The sequence below is a fragment of the Malus domestica genome, chromosome 07, assembly GCF_042453785.1.
Source record: "Malus domestica chromosome 07, GDT2T_hap1".
In the NCBI taxonomy this organism is placed as follows: Eukaryota; Viridiplantae; Streptophyta; class Magnoliopsida; order Rosales; family Rosaceae; genus Malus; species Malus domestica.
This window is the reverse complement of record NC_091667.1, coordinates 14,623,741-14,642,777: the sequence shown is the minus strand read 5'-3', so window position 1 is coordinate 14,642,777 and position 19,037 is coordinate 14,623,741. Positions and strand designations below refer to the sequence as shown.

Here is a 19,037-nt window from a genome sequence, read left to right as displayed (position 1 = left end):
CTCTCTCTCTCTCTGACACAAAAAAAAAATAAACAATTACAAAGCCCTCGGGCCACAGGCCCGTCGACTTCCCACCCCCCCTTCGCTCGGCCTCCCACCCTCACTCGGGCCCTTCCCCGCTGGAGCTGCTCCCACCGGCCCTCAGGCCCTTTCTCCTCCCCTGTCGCCCGAGCAACCAGCATCCGCTGGAGTTGCTCTAATAGTACTAGCAAGAAGCACTTTTGGTTATCAGCATTTTTTGATAAGTACGTCTATTATTAGCACATAAAAATTTGTTAAAAGTATGTTTCATAGAAAATCACTTAAAAAGTTCGAAAAGTGCTTCAGCATAAACACTTTTTAGTGTGTATGGAGAAATATTTTATGGTGAAGGGTTTTTGTGACCAACAAGTATTTGATATAACCATTTTATTTTTTATTTTTATGTCTTGTGATTGTGTTAGAACGGAAATACATAAGGAAAATGATGGATGAAGAAGAGTGAATAAAGGATGGTGGGAGACATGTGATGAATGTACAAGGAAAGACACGCAAAGTGACAAAATTGAAAACAAAAAATCAAAACTATTTTAATTGTTTTCACTTTTATGAATTTGTTTTCATTCCTTCTTCCTTAGTTCTTTTATCTCACATAAATCTTCTTCGTCCATCTCGTTTTCCATATAATCGTCATCATATCTCAAGCATATAAAGTAAAAGTAAAAATTAAATACGAAATGATTACAACATTAGGATTTGAATGTCTGAAACTACTTTTAGCCTTCAAAAAACAACCTCAAACAACCCATGAATCTCTTCCAAGGCAACATGCTGCTTGATAAAAAATGATTGAGTTTTGCTTGTCATCTTTAAAACCGTATTCTTACATAAAACTTTCCAGAACTAAAATGTAGGGATACTCTTGTGCGACAAATCCCTTGAAAAAATTGGCTACTTCCCTTGCCTCCCAACGTCATCCCTCTTCTCTGTAAATTGTAACCACCACCACCACCAGTTCACTCAAACTTTGTCTATAAGTCAGAACATGAAACCCAAACTCCCTCTCTGTTTGGTTTCCACCTCTACTGAAGGTAAGCAATTTATAGTTTAGACGTTGGTTTAGAGTTGCAAGTCTCTTGCTCTATTCTTGGTTTGAATTTTTATGTATTGCCTTACTTTTTCATACAAAATCTAAACTGACTTTTCTGGGTTTTGATAAAAAAAATTGGTAATTGTTGCTATGATATTGAAGGTTTGATCTTTTGAGAAAATGCTAAAAATGGTTGAATATAATTTTGATAAATGATTGGGGGTTTTCGTGTGATTGTATTAGTGGGTTTGATGAATGATTGTATTAATGTGATTCAGGTTTTAGTTTAATTTCAAATAACATATTTCGATTACTACCTTCGTCCTTTAGGTTTCAAAATCAGGAAGGGTTTTGTTAATTTCAATAATAGTTAAACATAGGCTTCAATTGAGTTATGGTTTAGTTCAATTTCATTTTTTTGTTTTAGTTTAAAACTAGTAAAAATGCCTGCGCGTTGCTGCGAGAGTTGAATGCACGAATCTTAAGTACACGGATTAGACACATGCAACTTGAAAAAAAAAATTAACAAAATCATGAACAAATAAAAAGGATAGATGAGTGAAAGGTGAAAAAGTAGGTTGTTTTTGTTTTGGCAGCTTATCTTTCAAGCATATATGTTCAAAGCAACAAAGATGTAGTGTGCTTGTTTCCATAAGTTAGAGAAGGAAGATGCAGTCCACATATTTTGCCTCTACAGTTTTGGTGACAAAATACATGCTCTGCAATCTAGGCACTTGTTTAAGTAGTTACAAAAAAGAAACTCAAATGTTCAAAGGAATAAAGATGCAGCATGCCTATGTCCATTAGTTACAAAAGGAAGATGCAGTCCACACATATTTTGCCCCTATAGTTAAGGTGACAAAATACATACCCTGCAGCCTAGGCACCTGTTTAAGCAGTTACGAAAAACCCAAAAAAATGTTATGTTGTTGTTTCCACAACTAAGTTTTCAGCTGCACATGTTTTAAGGGCAAAAAACTGTAGAGCAACTTTGTAGCAATTCATAACGAAGACTGTAGTCATTCATTTTTTCAGTGGGCGAACATCTTCAGTACTATAAGAAAAAACAGGAATCATAGTTTAGTAAACAGTGATATAACAGATGTTATGCAGGTGTGCATGTGAAAAATAAATTGTAATTTACCTATCCTTGGTTTTTTTGGTTTGAGACTTTGTTTTGAGTGCAGCTATCGGTTCTTTATCGGCAGGCTCAATCTTAGGGACAACCAGTTTGTGGAATTCTCTGGCAATTCTAGCAGAATTGGTTGTCTCTGTTTGCCCGGTGCGAGTTTTTTTGCTGTGAATGAAGGTACAATTTATAAGGTCAGAGAGAATTGTGATAGGTATGCAAAAAAAATGTTAAAGACTGAAGCAAAAAGATTGGCTAACGGTTTTTTATCAACAACATAACACATATGTACACCCAAAATAAGCAAGCATATTTATGAAGATTTATACATAAGATGATAACTGAGAGGAAAACTTAACCTGTCTGGTTTGTCTGCTTGATCAATGAACAATGCCCTCTTTGAAGTTTTGGGAGATGCAACCAATTGGGGATGGCGATCTGATTGCAGGGAAGGCATCACTGGGGCGGGAGTCGCTTCACTTATAATTTGTTTTCCTGTAGTGGCAGGAGGCGTTTGCGGGTAAATAGAGGCAGTCGCTGGGTTCAAGGGCAGCTGATCTTGAAGCAATCCATAAATGATAAAGTCCGTCTTCCGAAAATCACTGTTTTGATTGCCAAAAGATAGCAAAAATCTTTTTGTCTCTCCCTCCAATTTTTTTAGAGGCGGTGGCACGATAAAGGGATCGTCATATCCATCTTCTATTACCATAGTGTGGCAAGAAACATGAAGTATCTTTTCAGCATGCCTTCCTAACATAAGGAAGTTGTGTTGATTTGTGCTATCTTCCACTATAATATTGATTTTGAACCTAAGGAAGAGTTGGATATTTTCATGTTAGGCAGTTATCACTACCATTCTTGAAGTAAAATAGCACAGGAACCATATGTTTGCGTATTAGAAAAGTAGCCACAATGAGCACATCATTGCAGTTAAGATGCAACTTTCTCATTCATTTCTCAATAATCTAATACCTTTCTGACTAATTACCCTATCTAACCAATTAGTTGTGATCCAAATACAAAGACGTTTTGTTTACAAAAACAACTTTGAACGAAAGTCCATGAGCATTCCAAAACTTTGGTCAACAAAAGACACTTCCATTCATATGTATATTAGAGGCAAAAAAAGCCAGCTTTTTAACACATGGATACCAATCTCTTTATTAAGTGCAAAGACATATGTAAAGGAAGCTTTGTCATGCATTAAATCTTCTTGTTGTGAAAAAGATGATAACCATAAAAACATCATCAATCATAAATTTTATAATTGCAAGAAATTTAAAAATGACTAAGCAGCTTAATACAACAGTTATATGTAAAAGAGGTGTAAAAGAGATTACCATGGTTCAGGTAACCTGTTTAATAAACCATGTTCATTGCACTGAAATGATCCGGAAGTTTTTTTGACAGCTTTATGGCAGAATGGGCACGACTTGTACCACCAACCTCTAGTCAAATCAAATCTAACGACAGTCGCTTTGCATGCAAAACTTGCATTCTGTTATGGAATCACACAATTTTAAATAATGAAATACATTTACTCATCGTCTTGTAAACATGAAATATAAATGAATAAAGTAGAAAGCAAGAGATAGCCAAGAAAGAAGTTCTAAAATTTATTATTAAAAAAGATGTGATTTTTCTTAATAAGTAGGTGATGAGAGACTAACTTTGTGTAAAGCAGGATCAAGTAGAAGGACCTCCTCAATTGTTTTGGACTCAAAATTAGGACCAACAGCACGGTCTGCATACATTACAGCTGAGGTGCGCAAGATTTGAACAGGTGATCTCAGATCCTTAAACCTGTGTCATGTATGTTTAGGTTGAAAAAGACAAATTGAAGAAATATAAACAACAAAGTTATTGAAGGAAGGTTGTCAATTTACTTTTGTTTGTATTGGGTGAGCTGCGGAATCTCTGGATTGAAAATATAAATAGTTGATCCAGTGCTTCCAAGAACAGGGTTTCCTATATATAAAACATAAGAATGAACAATTGAAGCTTTAAGCAGCTAAATAAAGGATGTTGAGGTACAACCTTGGTATTCTTTGACTTTGAGGCTTGTTACAGCAGCGAAGATAGGTGGTGGAAGGGATTTTATTCCACTGTCCTCAAAAGTTGTTGCAGCTTCTCCCCATAAGGTGATCCTAATTGTTTCGCCCCTGTAAGTTTAAAAAAATGTGATGTTTTATGTCATAAATATGACGTTTTATGTGCGTAATTTGAACTTAACGCATAGGAATGACCTGATATCTTGCAAGTTAAGATTCTTCTTCTTTGCAATTCTTGACTTTTGGACAGTCACGTCTTCAATCGGCTGCACAGCCGTTAAATAACCAAACACATCTACGAACAATATTTAGCGGTGAAAATTATTGCGCACCAAAGGCAATGAATAAATTATAATGATAATTTTAGATGTTAGTGCAACACGCAAAACCAAATTTGTTACCTGTAAGCTCAACATCGTTGTTGATTCTCTTATGAAGTTGATCAAGGTCAATCAAATTGAACCATTGCTTTGGGATCTCGTGGTTTGTTTTGTCAATTGGAACGAATGTGGTTCTCCTATTTAATTCAAGCGCTGTAGGATGAGGGACAACTTTGCTCGATGTCCTGTTGTGAACAACACGAACTTTAGTGATCTCGTATGCATCGCCGACTCTCAGAAGGTCCAAAAAAAATTGAATGTCTCGAGCATTCACAGTTGCGTGAACTGCATCTCCCTGTTAGAAGGAGAAAATTAAAATAATATAGATTATTAAATGTGCAGGAAAACATTTAACACATGCGGTTTAAGAAGCTAAAAAACAGTGAGGATAGCATAATTCTTGCCACAGAGGCAGCATTTAAGATAAAATACACCACAACAGTAAAGATTACTTTATGAATCGAAATGATAGCAATTGAAGCAAACTTATAAATAAAGTTTGAATTATATTTTTGTGGGTAAAAAAAAAAGAAACAAAACAAATTAAGAAAAAGAAGAATTGATGGACTCTACTTAGTTTTGTTTACATATGTAAAAAAATTTGTTTGAGCATAATTAAATATAATCTCTATAGTGAAATGCAAAGAGAGCAAAAGTGTCAACAACAGAGTCTAAAATTTGTTTTTCTAAGAACAAAATTTATTGTATCACATGGCATTATATGGAGAAGATGGAATTTTGATTTCTTTTGGATTTGCATGAATGTAGTGGCCCGGTTTAAAAATTGATATCAAGGCCCATGATTGAATCCAATAGAACAATTAACCACACAAACATTAATCATGTGGAAGTGATGTATAATTCGGCAACAAATTGCATAGAGCAATTAGTTCCCAAACTTTAGAGAATGTTTGACCACAAAATTTGTTGTACCAAGAACACAGCATGCACACTTGGATACATAAAAAACGTAAGCATCTTACGATAACGAAAAAGATGAAAAATTCTCACCTGTTTATCAACAAACACATAATCAAGACTCTGTGGCTGAGGATCATCTTCGATGGTTTTTGTGATCCACATCCTGCAAACCCTGATTTGGAGCTTGTTTGCTGGCTGGTATGGTCTTAGAGAATGAAGCGACATTATCTCCATGAATCTAGATAGAAAAAAATTGAGAAGCAAATTAAATTGAAAACTTAATAAGCTGATTTATCAAAGTAACGGCGGAGTCATGTTTAGAAAAATAAACAAAATGACAAAATAAAAATGCAAATTTATATCTTCATGTAAATGTTTTAGAACATCTTTATGACCTATGTTTTTTGTATAACCGTAAGGCATGTCGGAATCATGAGTAATATATGGGGAAGATAATTTTTTTTAACTTTTCTTTAGTTAATCCGTCCTTTTTTTTTTTAATTATAAATGGTTTTCAGTTTTACATATTTTCTTACATATGCTTCAGTCCTTGAAAGGTGGCTTCTTGCTTGTTTAATACTAAAAAACAAAATTACACAAAACACATTGAATCTAAACCTTGACTGTGTCTTTAATGGACATCTAACTACCAAATTGAGCTAAGAGGATGCAAAAAATGGCGATCTTATTCTTACCCATGGAAGTTCTCCCACTACTTTTCTTACCTATCAATTCAGTTATGTTCACAACTCTAAGTTCAGTTGCTACAGTACCCCTGCTCCTCCGGTTATAAAAATAACCTTATAAACAATATTAAGCAACTCTATTTAAGAATCTAAAAACAGCCCAAACTAACTACACAGACAGGACATACACTCAAACATGGAGACATGCAACACAAAATCTGTAATTAGATACCAATCACAAAATGGCAAAACAAAATTCCTAATCTAACTATCCCTGTACTAACAGCCCATCCAAGCAAATACAATTGTAATGGGGTTTAGAACAAATATACCAATCATCAAATTCGAATGGTGTTTGGAACAAATACAACAACCATTCAATTGGAACGGGTTTGGTACAAATACATGCTCAATTATCTCAAGCTTTCATAAATAGAGACATACAGACATATGCACAAAATAGAAAGAAGGCAAGTTCCATTCTAAGCTCAAACGACCAAATGGATGCTTAGTTATCTCAATCTTGACATAAACGGTCAGATACATATATGCAAACTAAATAGAAAGAAACTTAGTTCCAACATAAGCTCAAACGACAAAAATTGAATTATATATTTAAATTCCAAACATGAAAGCTTCACAAATATAAATAAAAAAAGGTAGATAGCTTATTAGCTTTGAATAAAAGTGATGGCGTATAATTGTATACCTCAAAACGGTATAGAACCAACTTCTTCCTCCAACGATCCAAATTTATGAAATCTGCAAACAAAGTAAATCCATTAGCAACTCAGATACTTTCAAATTTAAAGACCAAATCTAATGAAATTTTAGCCAAATGACCAAAAAGACACACCAAAAAAAAAAAAAAAATTACATATATTTTGAATCCAATAGAACTAATTTGGTTCAACGAAGAATACCAAAGGTTAAGGCCTAAGTGAAATGTTGAGTAAACTGCAAGAGGCCTCGGCCAACGCTATAATGAACTGGAAATTGATAGGAAGATTAACTTTTATTATGTTTCTTTCCTCATGTAAAGGAAACAGGATCACTAAGTCAAGCTCTTTATCTTCTTCCACTACTCTTAACGTCTTCAAATAAGCAGGAGAATAGTAGCAAATGGATATGAGTTAACATGGTAAGCATGTCAGCAACTTTTATTCATGTTAGTATAAGTCTTACAGAGCTATAATAATTCAGTCATGAGGTTCGAATCATTAGCATTTCAATTATAAGGAATCATAATTTCAATTTTAAGATAGTATTAACTGTTTAGAAAATTAGAAGCAGCTGATGGCATAGCATAGCGGCTTCAAGTATGCTAAAGTTGGACATAATCTCGGCAAAGAAATATTGCTTAGTAGAAATAAATAGAGTAGATAATTTCTCTGTATAACTATTTCATCTAACATGTATTCATGCGTTGTTAAAAGGCAACTCATTTTCTAAGACATGGGTTTTTTTTATTAAAAAAAAAAAAATCTGATTTGTTGAGAAAGTGCAGTTATGAACAGCATATGTTAAAGTAATTCGGGAATGATGAAATAGTTAACTATCGAAAAAACCCAATTAAAACACCAACCAACCAATAACAGAATCACAGAGATGAAATGTCTAACAACGTTTGATAAAAAAAGCTACAATGCTGGCCTAAACCAGAATAAGAGAGTTAGCAAGGCACCTTCAACCCTAACAGAATCACACAAACAAAATTAAAAGAAAAAAAAAAAAAACAAACCAACCGTCCAACCATTGGACAATAAGATCCCAAACCAACCACATAAACAGAACAAAAACAACATGGAGACATGAACACAAAACCTGGAATTAGATCCCAATCACAAAATGCCAAAACAAAATTCGTAATCTAACTATCCCTATACCTACAGCCCATCCAAGCAAATACAATTGTAACGGGGTTTAGAACAAATAAACCAATCATCCAATTTGAATGTCGTTTGGAACTAATACACCCACTACTCAGTTTTCTCAATCTTTACATAAATAGACAAATACAGATACGTTCACAAAATAGAAAGAAGCCCAATTCCATTCTAGGCTCAAACCACCAAATAAATGCTTAGTTACTCAACCTTCGCATAAATGGATAGATAACAGATACGCACATAAAAAAGAAAGAAACTCAGTTCCAATATAAGCTAAAATGAACAAAAATTAATCATATATTTAAAATCCAAGCATGAAAGCTTCACGAATATAAATAAAAAAAGGTAGAAAACTAATTAGGCTTTGAAAAAAATGATGGCACATAATTATATACCTCAAAACATCAAGAAACCAACTTCTTCCTCCAGCGGTCCAAATTTCTGAAATATGCAAAAAGTAAATCCATTAGCAACCCTAAGACTTTCAAATTTAAAGACGAAAGCTAATGAAATTTTAGCTAAATGACCAAAGACACTAAAAAATCAAAACAAAAAAAATTTAGGAATATTTTGAATCCGAAAATTGTCAATCCCATAAAAAAGTTGCATCTTTTTCACTGTATTTTTCTAGACTTTAATCACAGAGAATCAGCGAAAGCGAGGGAAATTATGTTGATGTTTTATGTAATGGCCAAATAGTGAATAAGGTTCCTCAGATTTTGTCAAGTTCTTCAAATTAGCACATATCCAAATTCGAATTGAATAAACCACACGTCCAAATCAATTCAATAAACCACTCATTAAAACTTCTAGAAACTCAAGTTATCGCTACTTGGTTAAGAAGACAGATATATGTCAACATGAAACCAAAAAAAAGGCAAGAATTTGCCAAAATTTGTAAATCAAACACAGATGTATCAACTTATTCTCCTCTGTTAGTCCGTTATCACCTCACATGTCACACTTTTTGAGATTGGATCAATTTGATCACAACCAAACCACCAGTATTAAATTTAAGGGAGACTTTGGATGTGGTCCCTAGTTATGAACAGTCTTTGACTGAAACCTTGTTGGTTTTCAATTTTTGATCCAAGTCCCTGAAATTAATTGATAATTTATTTCTATGTACGTTACTATATTTTTTAAATTAAAAATTAAAATTTATAGTTGTTTATAGTAATGAGATTTTAAATAAAAAATCATAATTTGTGGGATTAAAAATATTAAAATATAAATATACTATTGTGTGTGTGTGTGTAAACATGGGTACATTCATAAAAAATAACCAAAAAATTATTGTATCAAAACATGGGTACATTCTTCAAAATAGGTACATTTAGCAAAAATAAAAATGGGTACAAATAAATAAAAAAATATGGGTACAATACAAATAAAACTTTAAAAAATATGGACACAAAAAGAAATTAATATATGGGTACAAATTAAAACTGAAAGGAAAATTGGTACAAATTAAAAAAGGGTTGCAAATTAAAATGGGTACAAACTAAAAATAAAAATATATGATAAAAAATATAGCCATAAATATAAATATACTAATTGTAACATTTTTAATATTAAATGAATATATTTAGAAATAAAAAATATTTTATTATTGAAATAATTAATGATATTATTAATACAAAGGACCTTGATCAAAAATTGAAAAGTAATAAGGTTTTAATCAATAGAGTAGTAAAAATAGGGATGAAAACCTAATTACTCCTAAATTTAACTGACTGACGATCAAATGATTTAAACATTGTGTATTACAAATTCAAATCAATGGTGGTAATAAATAAGATAATTTCAGCTACCATTTGCGATTAAAAACGAACAATGCTTACTCCCAAGGAATATCTAACAATTTGGGTCTACTTTTGAATTTCGTCCTCATTAAACTGCTTACTTACCTGGTTTTAGATGTCTTTACTTAAGAATCTATTTTTTTTAGAATGAAGTTAGAAAATGTTCTAGCACCAGAGACTATTAGAAGTTGGAAAGATATGTCGATGCAGTCGTTTGAGAACAGTTTGGGAAACTTTGGGTAGAAAATACGCTCGCAAGGAAAACCGACAATGGGTGAGTATCACTCTCAAAGCTGGTTTATGTTTAAATTAGTGAATTATCATAATCTTTACTAATCGGTTTTCACTTTTGGCCTACTTTAGTGTGTAAATGCTAAATGTATCACTCATTTTGCTTGATCCTGGGCAACACTTACACCCTTACTCCATTGTCACCTTTCTGATTTTTGAAAAACGAAGACTTAACTTTGTCCTAAACTTTTCCTAAACCAACGTAATTATGTCTTAAAGATTTAGACCTGATGACATAGCAGTGTTTGTGGCAATTCTATTTCTCTTTCGCCTTAATTACAGAAGCAGAACAATTTTTGGGGAAAAGAAGTTTTCATGATGATGAAAGAAATACACTCACCATCTTTTAGATTCGGGGATTGTACATTTTAAATTGAATTGAATAAAGTTGAATATATTATCTGAAAGACTCAATTTTTAGAAGTTCTAATCATGTCCTATTTATTCTTAGTGTCGTTGTGAAAATCTTCTAATGCATAGTTTAAGGAGGTGCAGGAATCCGTTTTGTTCTGCTGGAACACTCAGGTAACAGTGTAATAACAGGCGAGATTGGACGTGCAAAGAAAAAGACCAATAGGATCATCTGCTACGGGACTTGAATGCACGAATCTTAACCACATGAATTAAACACATGCAACATGAAAAAAAATTCAACACAATCATGAACGAAAAAAAAAAATATATGAGTGAACGGTGTCGGTAAGATAAGTAGTTCCACTTTTACATATATTCAACCAAGCTTATTACAAAAGATATAACTGGAAAAACATGCTATGTTTCCCTAACAAATAGGAGCAACATGCATTTAACATTTAAATTGGCCTTAAAGTTAAGATGGCAAAATATATGTTCTGCGGGCTAGCCTAGATCCCACCAAAAAACCCCCAAAAAAAATGTTAAACTTCTTCATCCAACGGAACTTGTTCTTTTGGCGAATTACTACGATTTTCAGGTGAATGGATAATGTGAACCACCAATTTGTTTCGGTTTCCACCTTTACCATAAACACGCAAACCCATCCTTGTTTTTTTCTATTTTCACTGCTTTCTTTGTACTGGGTCCTGGGGCAGTTTCTCTATATATCTGTTTTGTTCCTCGAATCTTTTCATTGTTTCGAGCCTCAATCAGTTTCTTTAAATTTTTAACCAAAACTCCTCCTAAAATTTGTTGTTCGCTTCGATCAATCTCTTTCACCATTTTATCTACCCTGAATCACAAATTAAATATAGCGTTAATATTTATAATTTTTAGAAAAATATGTTTAGCTTGTAGGTCTTTAGAATAACACAGTTAAAAATTTCAAAATTTTAAATATGGAAGTTGTGATTTTTTTTTTTGGAAATATGTCTAGTTTGTTGAGAGATTGCAGTTGTTAATAGTACTTATTAAAGCACTTCAGGGAGGATGAGATATTGACTACCAGAAAAACCTAACGAAAACATCGACCAACCAAAGTAATTGCAGTTGTTAACAAAATTGCATAGACAAAATTTAAACCAAAAAAAAGAAAGAACTATCGGACCTCTGGACAATCAGAGGTCACAAAGATAACCACGAATGAGAAACAAAGCACAGAACAAACATATAATATAAGCCGAAAAAAAAAAAACCAAACAGTCATTTTAAAAATTACAAAATCACATTGTTTGAAATGGAAAGCATGGGGAAACAACGTATTCGAGTTCAGGACATACCAAAGGCTTGATTGAAATGTAATGGCTCAGAACCCCTTCATTAAAGGCAGCAGCAAGAGCAGATTATGATTCCATGATGCGAGCCCGATCTAAACTACAAAAAAGCAATGAGACTGTGATTAAGAATTCGAAGTGCAAACAAACAGATACAATAAGAGTAACTTAAATCGTTATGGTATAACGGACTCAATATGTGAAAGTGCACCAAATAAAGGGTGAGTCTCAAAACATTAAACATAAAAACTATAACACCCCCATCTCTCTGCAAATCTTACAAACAAAATCCTAATCTTGAAACAGTTTCTCCCGGATACCCCATACCATAGAAAATGCACCCTATGCCCCAAACATAATGCTTAGTGGCCAGATAGCAATCTGTGCAGGTTGATCAAGATGTCACTAATTAGTTTTTGCCAACAGATGGTTAACTATTTTGCCTTTTTTTTTTTGCAGAAAGTGGAGCATATTTAACTTTAAAAGACGATCTCTATTTTGTCTAGACAGATTGCATCACCAATGCTTTGCCACACATTCACAAACATGAGCAGTGATGATTGACAAATGGACAAACCTGAATGGTACTAACCGAAGCACAACAATCCTCCAAAGGAAAACAAACAATGAAATGACTTTGAGAAAAATATGTATCATTTATTCAATGAAACACTCTAAGTTGGAAAAGAGTAAAATTTAAATTGAAAAACAATAATCTATCAGAGAAAAGAAAACGAAGAACTGAAATCATTGACAATTCCAAGCAATATAGCAACTATTATCAAGATCCAAAACAAATTCTGGAAAGTATGGGGACCAAAGACTATTAGAAGTTGGAAATACATGCCAATGCAGCTGTTTGAGAACACAGTTTGGGAAACTTTGGATAGGAAATATGCTCGAAAGGAAAACCGACAATGGGTGAGTATGACTCTCAAAGCTAGTTCACGTTTAAATTACTGAATCACCATAATCGTTGTTGGTTGGTTTACTCTCATGGTCTACTTTTTATTCAAGTTCTTGTAAAGAAAATTGGTCTTTTAACATGTTCTTTTCTAAATTTTAAAAAGGATCATAATTCTGTAAATAAATTCAATTCCCAAATTGAAATTGCAGTATAAGCAAACCATAGTTGATCACATGGTTTTTTATCATAGCCATAATTAGACTAATGTAATTTATACTTAGAGACAAATGTGTTTTTTCAGATCGTATTTTCTGTCAAAATTTATAGAAATATGAAAACGATCATCAAAAATTTCAAAACCGGCATTAACCAAAATTAAAAGGAAATGAACATCATGAGTGCTTGCAAGATGAGAGAAGGGAAACAAAAAAGGAAATGGTGCATTTGAACAAAATGATGATAATATAAAATCTTAGGTATGAAAATGTCTGGATAATCAGAGGATCACAAAGAGAAGAAAAAAAGAGAAACAAAGCCAAAACCAAATGAATAACATAAGTCGATCAAACTTAACATCAAATAAAAAGTTCATAAAGTCGCATTGTCTGAAATGGAAAGCACCGGAAAAGAAAATTACATTTGTTAAAACAGTGGACTTATAAAGCGGGTTTATTTTTGCTTCAGGTTAATAGAGCGGTAACTGCAGAACTCGAAGTTAACATGCACTGTGAGGCTTGTGCAAAGCAACTCAAGAAAAAGATATTCAAATTAAACCCTTTTACCAATGCAGAATGTGAAACACTTCTGCAGATTTGTTTTGGTTTTGGTGTAGTACAGCACTGCAAGTTCAAGTTTGTTTTAAAAAAACTGCTGAGAATTTTTTCCATGATATTTTATATTTCCCCTTCGTTGTTTGTAGTAATGCTTAATTTTGTCATAACTCCACCCTGAACCTAAAACGCAATGTGGTTCCATGAGACAAAGCATGTAATAGCATCAGAAACTTACCAGTTAACCATATAATAATCTAATGCGATCCTAAGATGATGTAGTCATGGACAAAGCATGTAATAGTATCAGAAACTTACCAGTTGCTTCTAAGTTTTGGTCTCCCATTGTATAGGAAGATAAATTTGGCTGCTTTCTTTTCTAAGCATGGTCTTTAATAAGTGTCATTTGATTGAGGGAGATGCATATGATTTTATTTAAATCTAATCAATGGAGATGCTTCCTATAAATTTGCTTTCTACATGGCTTTAATCACCTGAAGCCGATAAAAATGTTTAATAGAGACAAAGGTATGTATTTATTGTGCTATAAATAGCCTGTAGTTTGTCATTTGGGAGAGTTTTTTTTTTTTTGGAAAATGTTTGATAAAGAAAATAACCTTACAAACAATATTAAGCAGCACTATTTAAGAATCTAAAAACAATCCAAACTAACTACACAGACAAGACAGACAGCAAAACATAGAGAATTGCAACACAAAACCTGTAATTAGATCTCAATCACAAAATGGCAAAACAAAATCCCTAATCTAACTATCCCTATACTAATAGACCAGCCAAGCAAATACAATTCTAATGGGGTTTAGAACAAATAAACCAATCATCCAATTCGAATGGCGTTTGGAACAAATACACCAACCATTCAATTGGAACGGGGTTTGTTACAAATACATGCTAAGTTGTCTCAAGCTTTGCATAAATAGAGAGATACAGACACGTGCACAAAATAAAAAAAAAGCCTAGTTCCATTCTAAGGTAAAATGACCAAATGGATGATTAGTTATCTCAACCCTGACATAAATGGACAAATATTGATACGCACACTAAATAGAAAAAAACTCAGTTCCAATATAAGCTCAAACAACAAAATTGTTCATCACATTGCATCATATAATCAAACATCCCTCCATACTTAAAAGCTTGTAGTGCCAATTATTTCATTTGACTGAAAATTACATGGGTGAATAAACCCTAAGAGCTACGGTTTAGAAGTAAAAAGTTGAAATTGTTTACCTTGAGTACAGAGAGCTTCCTACAACCAATTGTCAAGACTTGTGTTTGATCTACATACATGTCAAGAAAAAAATTAAAAATTTATCAGACAAATACATAAGGAAGCAAGAATTGCAAAAACAATCCATCAACAAAGGAGCAAAACAATAAGTAAAAAAGCCTTCTAACACCCTTCTCACGCAAATACAGAAGCAATAAAGCATGGAGAAACAATCTACCAATAAAGGGATATTCAAAGGATGTAAAGCAGAACATATCATTGTAGATGCCCCAATTACTGAAGGGATTCAATTATTTTCTGAATTCACAGAACATATCATTTTTGCTTATTTTCATTTATTTATTTTTGCTCTGCAGGTAATTTGGTTCTACCCACTGTACGTATTCAGCATAATCCTGAGCAACATCTGGTACTCACAAAATTACCCCTTTATGCTTCATTGTTTTACCTGTACATTATTTACTTGATTCGGTTTTAACTACCATAGGTTAGGTACACATCTTTATCTTGCAAAGCAGGATGTTAAAAGTTCTGGACGTCACTCTGATCCTTTAGTTGTTGTATCACGATTGGAGTGACAATAGTTTTTAATATACAGTAATTTGTTTAAAGTTCTGCATGTTTTGATGTGTCTATTTTCCGTTGCCTTATTCCTTTTCCATCTCTACCACGTGATTATCCAAATCTACAATTTTATTTTAACTCAAGGTACAATGACATTGTTAAGTACGGATTTTCTACAATAGGGAGGGAGATCTGCGCTAACCACATTGGATCCGGCCAGACAAAATGTACTCGTGCTCCATAAACTACAGAATCAACATGTCCCAAAGCATGCCATGGTCTATTGAAAAATGTACAGCCGTTGTCAGTCAACTATGGAGTCACAAATTAACACTGCTAGAGAGGACTATTAGAATTCCATATATATATATATAAGAACCCAAACTAAAGTTAACATGAATCTTAAAACCCAACATGTTGGGGACAATTTAATACGGTGGAATCATTAAAGCTAGTAGTTAGTCTTCATTCAAGTCTTGATTTTTCACTTTCCAGTAAATTTCTTCCTTGGCAATGCAAGACGCATTTGGTTCAAGGGCAGCAGATAGACTTACATGATGCGAGATGTTGTAAGCTAAATATCAGTGGAGGGAAAATGTGTTCTTTTCTTGGATAAGACTCTTAGACCAGAAAAGCTCAACCTAAGTGGTTTCATTCTTCCCACCTGCAAACACTCTGCTCAAATTTCACAGAAATCAGGTACCCCTAATTTTATTCTTTCACGTTTTCATCTTCTATTTAATCACTTGTTTTCACATGAAGATTTCATTTGATTCTTTGATAAGAAACTAAAACTCCACTGAATGAGTTCTAGTTTTACTCGAAGGGCTAGAATTACATGCACACGCATACACAAAAATGAAACAAAAATATAAGGGTCATAAGATAGAGACCTGAACTATGTACAGTATAACCAAATTTGAAAGTTCTTGCAGCAATTTACCAAAAGGAAAAAGAAAATCCAAATTATCATATCACATACGTATTACACGAAGCGCATCCAACAATTACACCATGAGCTCCTGCCCTTCTTGCTGCATTGACCTAAAATTAAAGGGGGAAACAATATGAAATAAAGGTCAATGGGAATCAATATAAAGGTTTTGCATTAGCTAAATCATATTAGAAACAGTAGCAAAGCATGAAGAAACACAGAAATGAGCACAGTGCAACCTCAATTTGACTTGTTGAGAAGAAAACAGCAGCAAAGCAAGAATAAACACAGAAATTAGCACATCAACTACATCTCTTTTCAAACCTAAAGGAAAACAATTCAATAAGTCCAAAGCTATGAGCATTCCTCTCACTCCTGTTTGTGGTGAGCTTAACACACACTGATGAATCAGTAACATCTTCCTTCAGCACCTATATCTGCCTTCACTACCAAACCTATTCAATTTGATCTATTCTATGACAAACATCCTCTATAAATTGCATGATTGGATCATAAGAGCAGAAGCTATTACTCATTCACATTTACATGTTAACCCGTCTTAACCACTAAGATTACATATATTCAAACATATAATTGCATATCCAACACAAATTTAGGAATACAATCAAAGAACGTGAACACCAAACTTTGTACGTGGTTTGACTACTTGCATGCACCTACGTCAATACTCAAAGTTCACTCTAAAGCACAATACTAAATCAGACTAAAGTTTTACCGTGCTAAAGCTGCAAACAGGGGACCTTGGAAATTAATATTGTTGTGGCATGTGAATTCCCAAGTGGTATTAAACCATCAACCATCATAAGATAGCTAATGATGAAAAAGAAACTGAAGAACAAAAAACAATGATGCATTTGAACACAGAGAAGAACCTTGTTTCAAAATTATACTACCTAGCAACAGAAGAGCAAAACAATAAATGAAACAGCCTTCTAACACTCTTATCATAAATAGAGAAGCAACAAAACATGGAGAAACAACCCAGCAACAGAGGGATATTCAAAGGATGAAAAGCAGAAAAGGAACCTGAATTCGACTTGTTGAGAAGGAAACAGCAGCAAAGCACGAAGAAAACAGAAATGAGCATAGTGCAACACCTAAGTTTAAAAGACACAAACCTGACTCTAACAGTGTACAAAACAGTGCACTAAACAGACCTATCCTCCTAACACCCAACTAAACAGGCTATAAACATCCATTACAATTTTATTGAAACAAAAAAATGTCAATCACAGTTTTAACAAAGCAAATGAGAAACAAACAATGAACAATAATTTCTGAACAGTGTTTTACCTGTTGAATCAGAGGACAAAACCGAAAACCCTCTCCTCTCCCATACCTCCCTCAGACATCCTCTGCTCACCAACCCCGTGGGGTAACCCGTTAACCCCAAAAAACACACATCATGCTCTCTGCCCTATCTCTCTCCCTGTCCATCCGTCCCTCAAAAAGTGGGAAAAAAATCTCTAAACATCACTCCCACTCATGAAATCGAGGATCTGCAGCAATGGTGCTGAGATCCCCACTCCTTCCTCTCCCTCTCTCTCTCGCTCCGTCTGTCTCTATCCATCTCTCAGAGGAAGCATAGCCTGCCATCCCCGAAACCTGCACTGAATGACAGCAAACCCAAACCCACCCCAATCCGTCTCAAATGCACAGGACAAAATTACCCTCCTAACTTTTAATAACTACGTTCCAACCCAGCCCCAAATCCCACGGTTTTGTTGTAAATAAAGCAAAATCGAGGGGGGAGGAATTGACCTCAAAAGACAAAATCACCCTCTGAATTTTTGAGAATTACCTCCCAACCCAGCCACATTCGGCTGGCATTGTTGTAAATAAAGCAAAATCAAAACAAACGTGAATAGTGCCTGCCCTCCCCCTACTTTAGAATAGATAATTCTGGCTTCAATCTCATTAGTTTGATTCTAATTTGATACATTTGTGTAACATAGTTGTTCTATTGAAGAAGGGGGTTGACATTTGAATTAGGGTTGTTGTGTTGGTAGTCGTTGCTGAACTGGAAGGTAAAAATCTCAACCTTTTGTTTCCAGTGAATGTATCGGTTGCTTGCGGCATATGTGATTTGAATTCAAACTTCAAACTAAAAATAAATAAATAAATAAATAAAGAATGTACTTTATTGATACGTATGTGCATCGACAATTTTAAAATGTGTGATTTTTTTTTTCTTTTCGGTTTCCTCCCTGTAGTTGCGTTAAGTTATATGTGGTGACTACAAAAAAAGTGATCATTACCAACGAAGATTTTTTGAGGGTCTAAAAAATATCGTTGTAAGAAGTACATATTTCGACCATAGAATATTGGTTGTCGGTAACATGTCACGAAACTTAACTTTATTACTGACACATATAATAATGTCCTCGAAACATGTCTCACATTTTGGTGCAAAGACATGGCGTAGTTGCATTAATGACAAACAAATTTCTTGTTGGAAATATAATGGTTATTACCAAGGGTTTGCTCACATTGACAAAATTGATTTAATATTTTCGAGGAAAAAATAGTCCACTCGATAATGTTTTTATATTTTCAAGTGTGATTCGTTGTTGTCGGAAGTGATCATACTTTTTCAGACAATATCTTTTCTTTGTCAGAATAATTTTTTAAAAGACATATGGTTCTGTTGGAATCAACCATTTACCAATTGGTCACATGT

At 33.7% G+C, this 19,037-nt stretch overlaps 1 protein-coding gene across 5 annotated transcripts; it reads right to left on the bottom strand.

Moving 5' to 3' along the window:
* Positions 1-1,725: 1,725 nt before the first annotated feature.
* LOC114825779 (replication protein A 70 kDa DNA-binding subunit B-like) lies at positions 1,726-18,214 on the bottom strand. 5 transcript variants are annotated; one of them, XM_070825229.1, is made up of 17 exons: positions 17,651-18,214; positions 16,385-16,446; positions 15,605-15,682; positions 14,838-14,887; positions 11,916-12,009; positions 8,521-8,566; positions 6,946-6,998; positions 5,641-5,788; positions 4,651-4,924; positions 4,445-4,544; positions 4,236-4,360; positions 4,085-4,166; positions 3,869-4,001; positions 3,539-3,696; positions 2,558-3,007; positions 2,214-2,366; positions 1,726-2,123 (listed from the first exon to the last, which is right to left on the bottom strand). In XM_070825229.1, the coding sequence occupies exons 8-17, from the start codon at positions 5,782-5,784 to the stop codon at positions 2,093-2,095; spliced, it is 1,650 nt and encodes a 549-aa protein (XP_070681330.1). In that variant the 5' UTR covers positions 5,785-5,788; positions 6,946-6,998; positions 8,521-8,566; positions 11,916-12,009; positions 14,838-14,887; positions 15,605-15,682; positions 16,385-16,446; positions 17,651-18,214; the 3' UTR covers positions 1,726-2,092. The 5 variants fall into 5 exon arrangements, with proteins under 5 accessions (XP_070681330.1, XP_070681331.1, XP_070681328.1 ...); XM_070825230.1 differs by having other exon boundaries at positions 11,916-12,004; XM_070825227.1 differs by lacking the exon at positions 15,605-15,682.
* Positions 18,215-19,037: the final 823 nt, after the last annotated feature.

Coding starts and splice junctions, on each gene's coding strand:
- LOC114825779 (XM_070825229.1), bottom strand. CDS start 5,784: ATGGAGATAATGTCGCTTCATTCTCTAAGACCATACCAGCCAGCAAAC. Junction 3,008..3,538: donor AACAGGTTACCTGAACCATG/GTAATCTCTTTT, acceptor ACTCTTCCTTAG/GTTCAAAATCAATATTATAG. Junction 2,367..2,557: donor CAAGCAGACAAACCAGACAG/GTTAAGTTTTCC, acceptor CTTCATTCACAG/CAAAAAAACTCGCACCGGGC.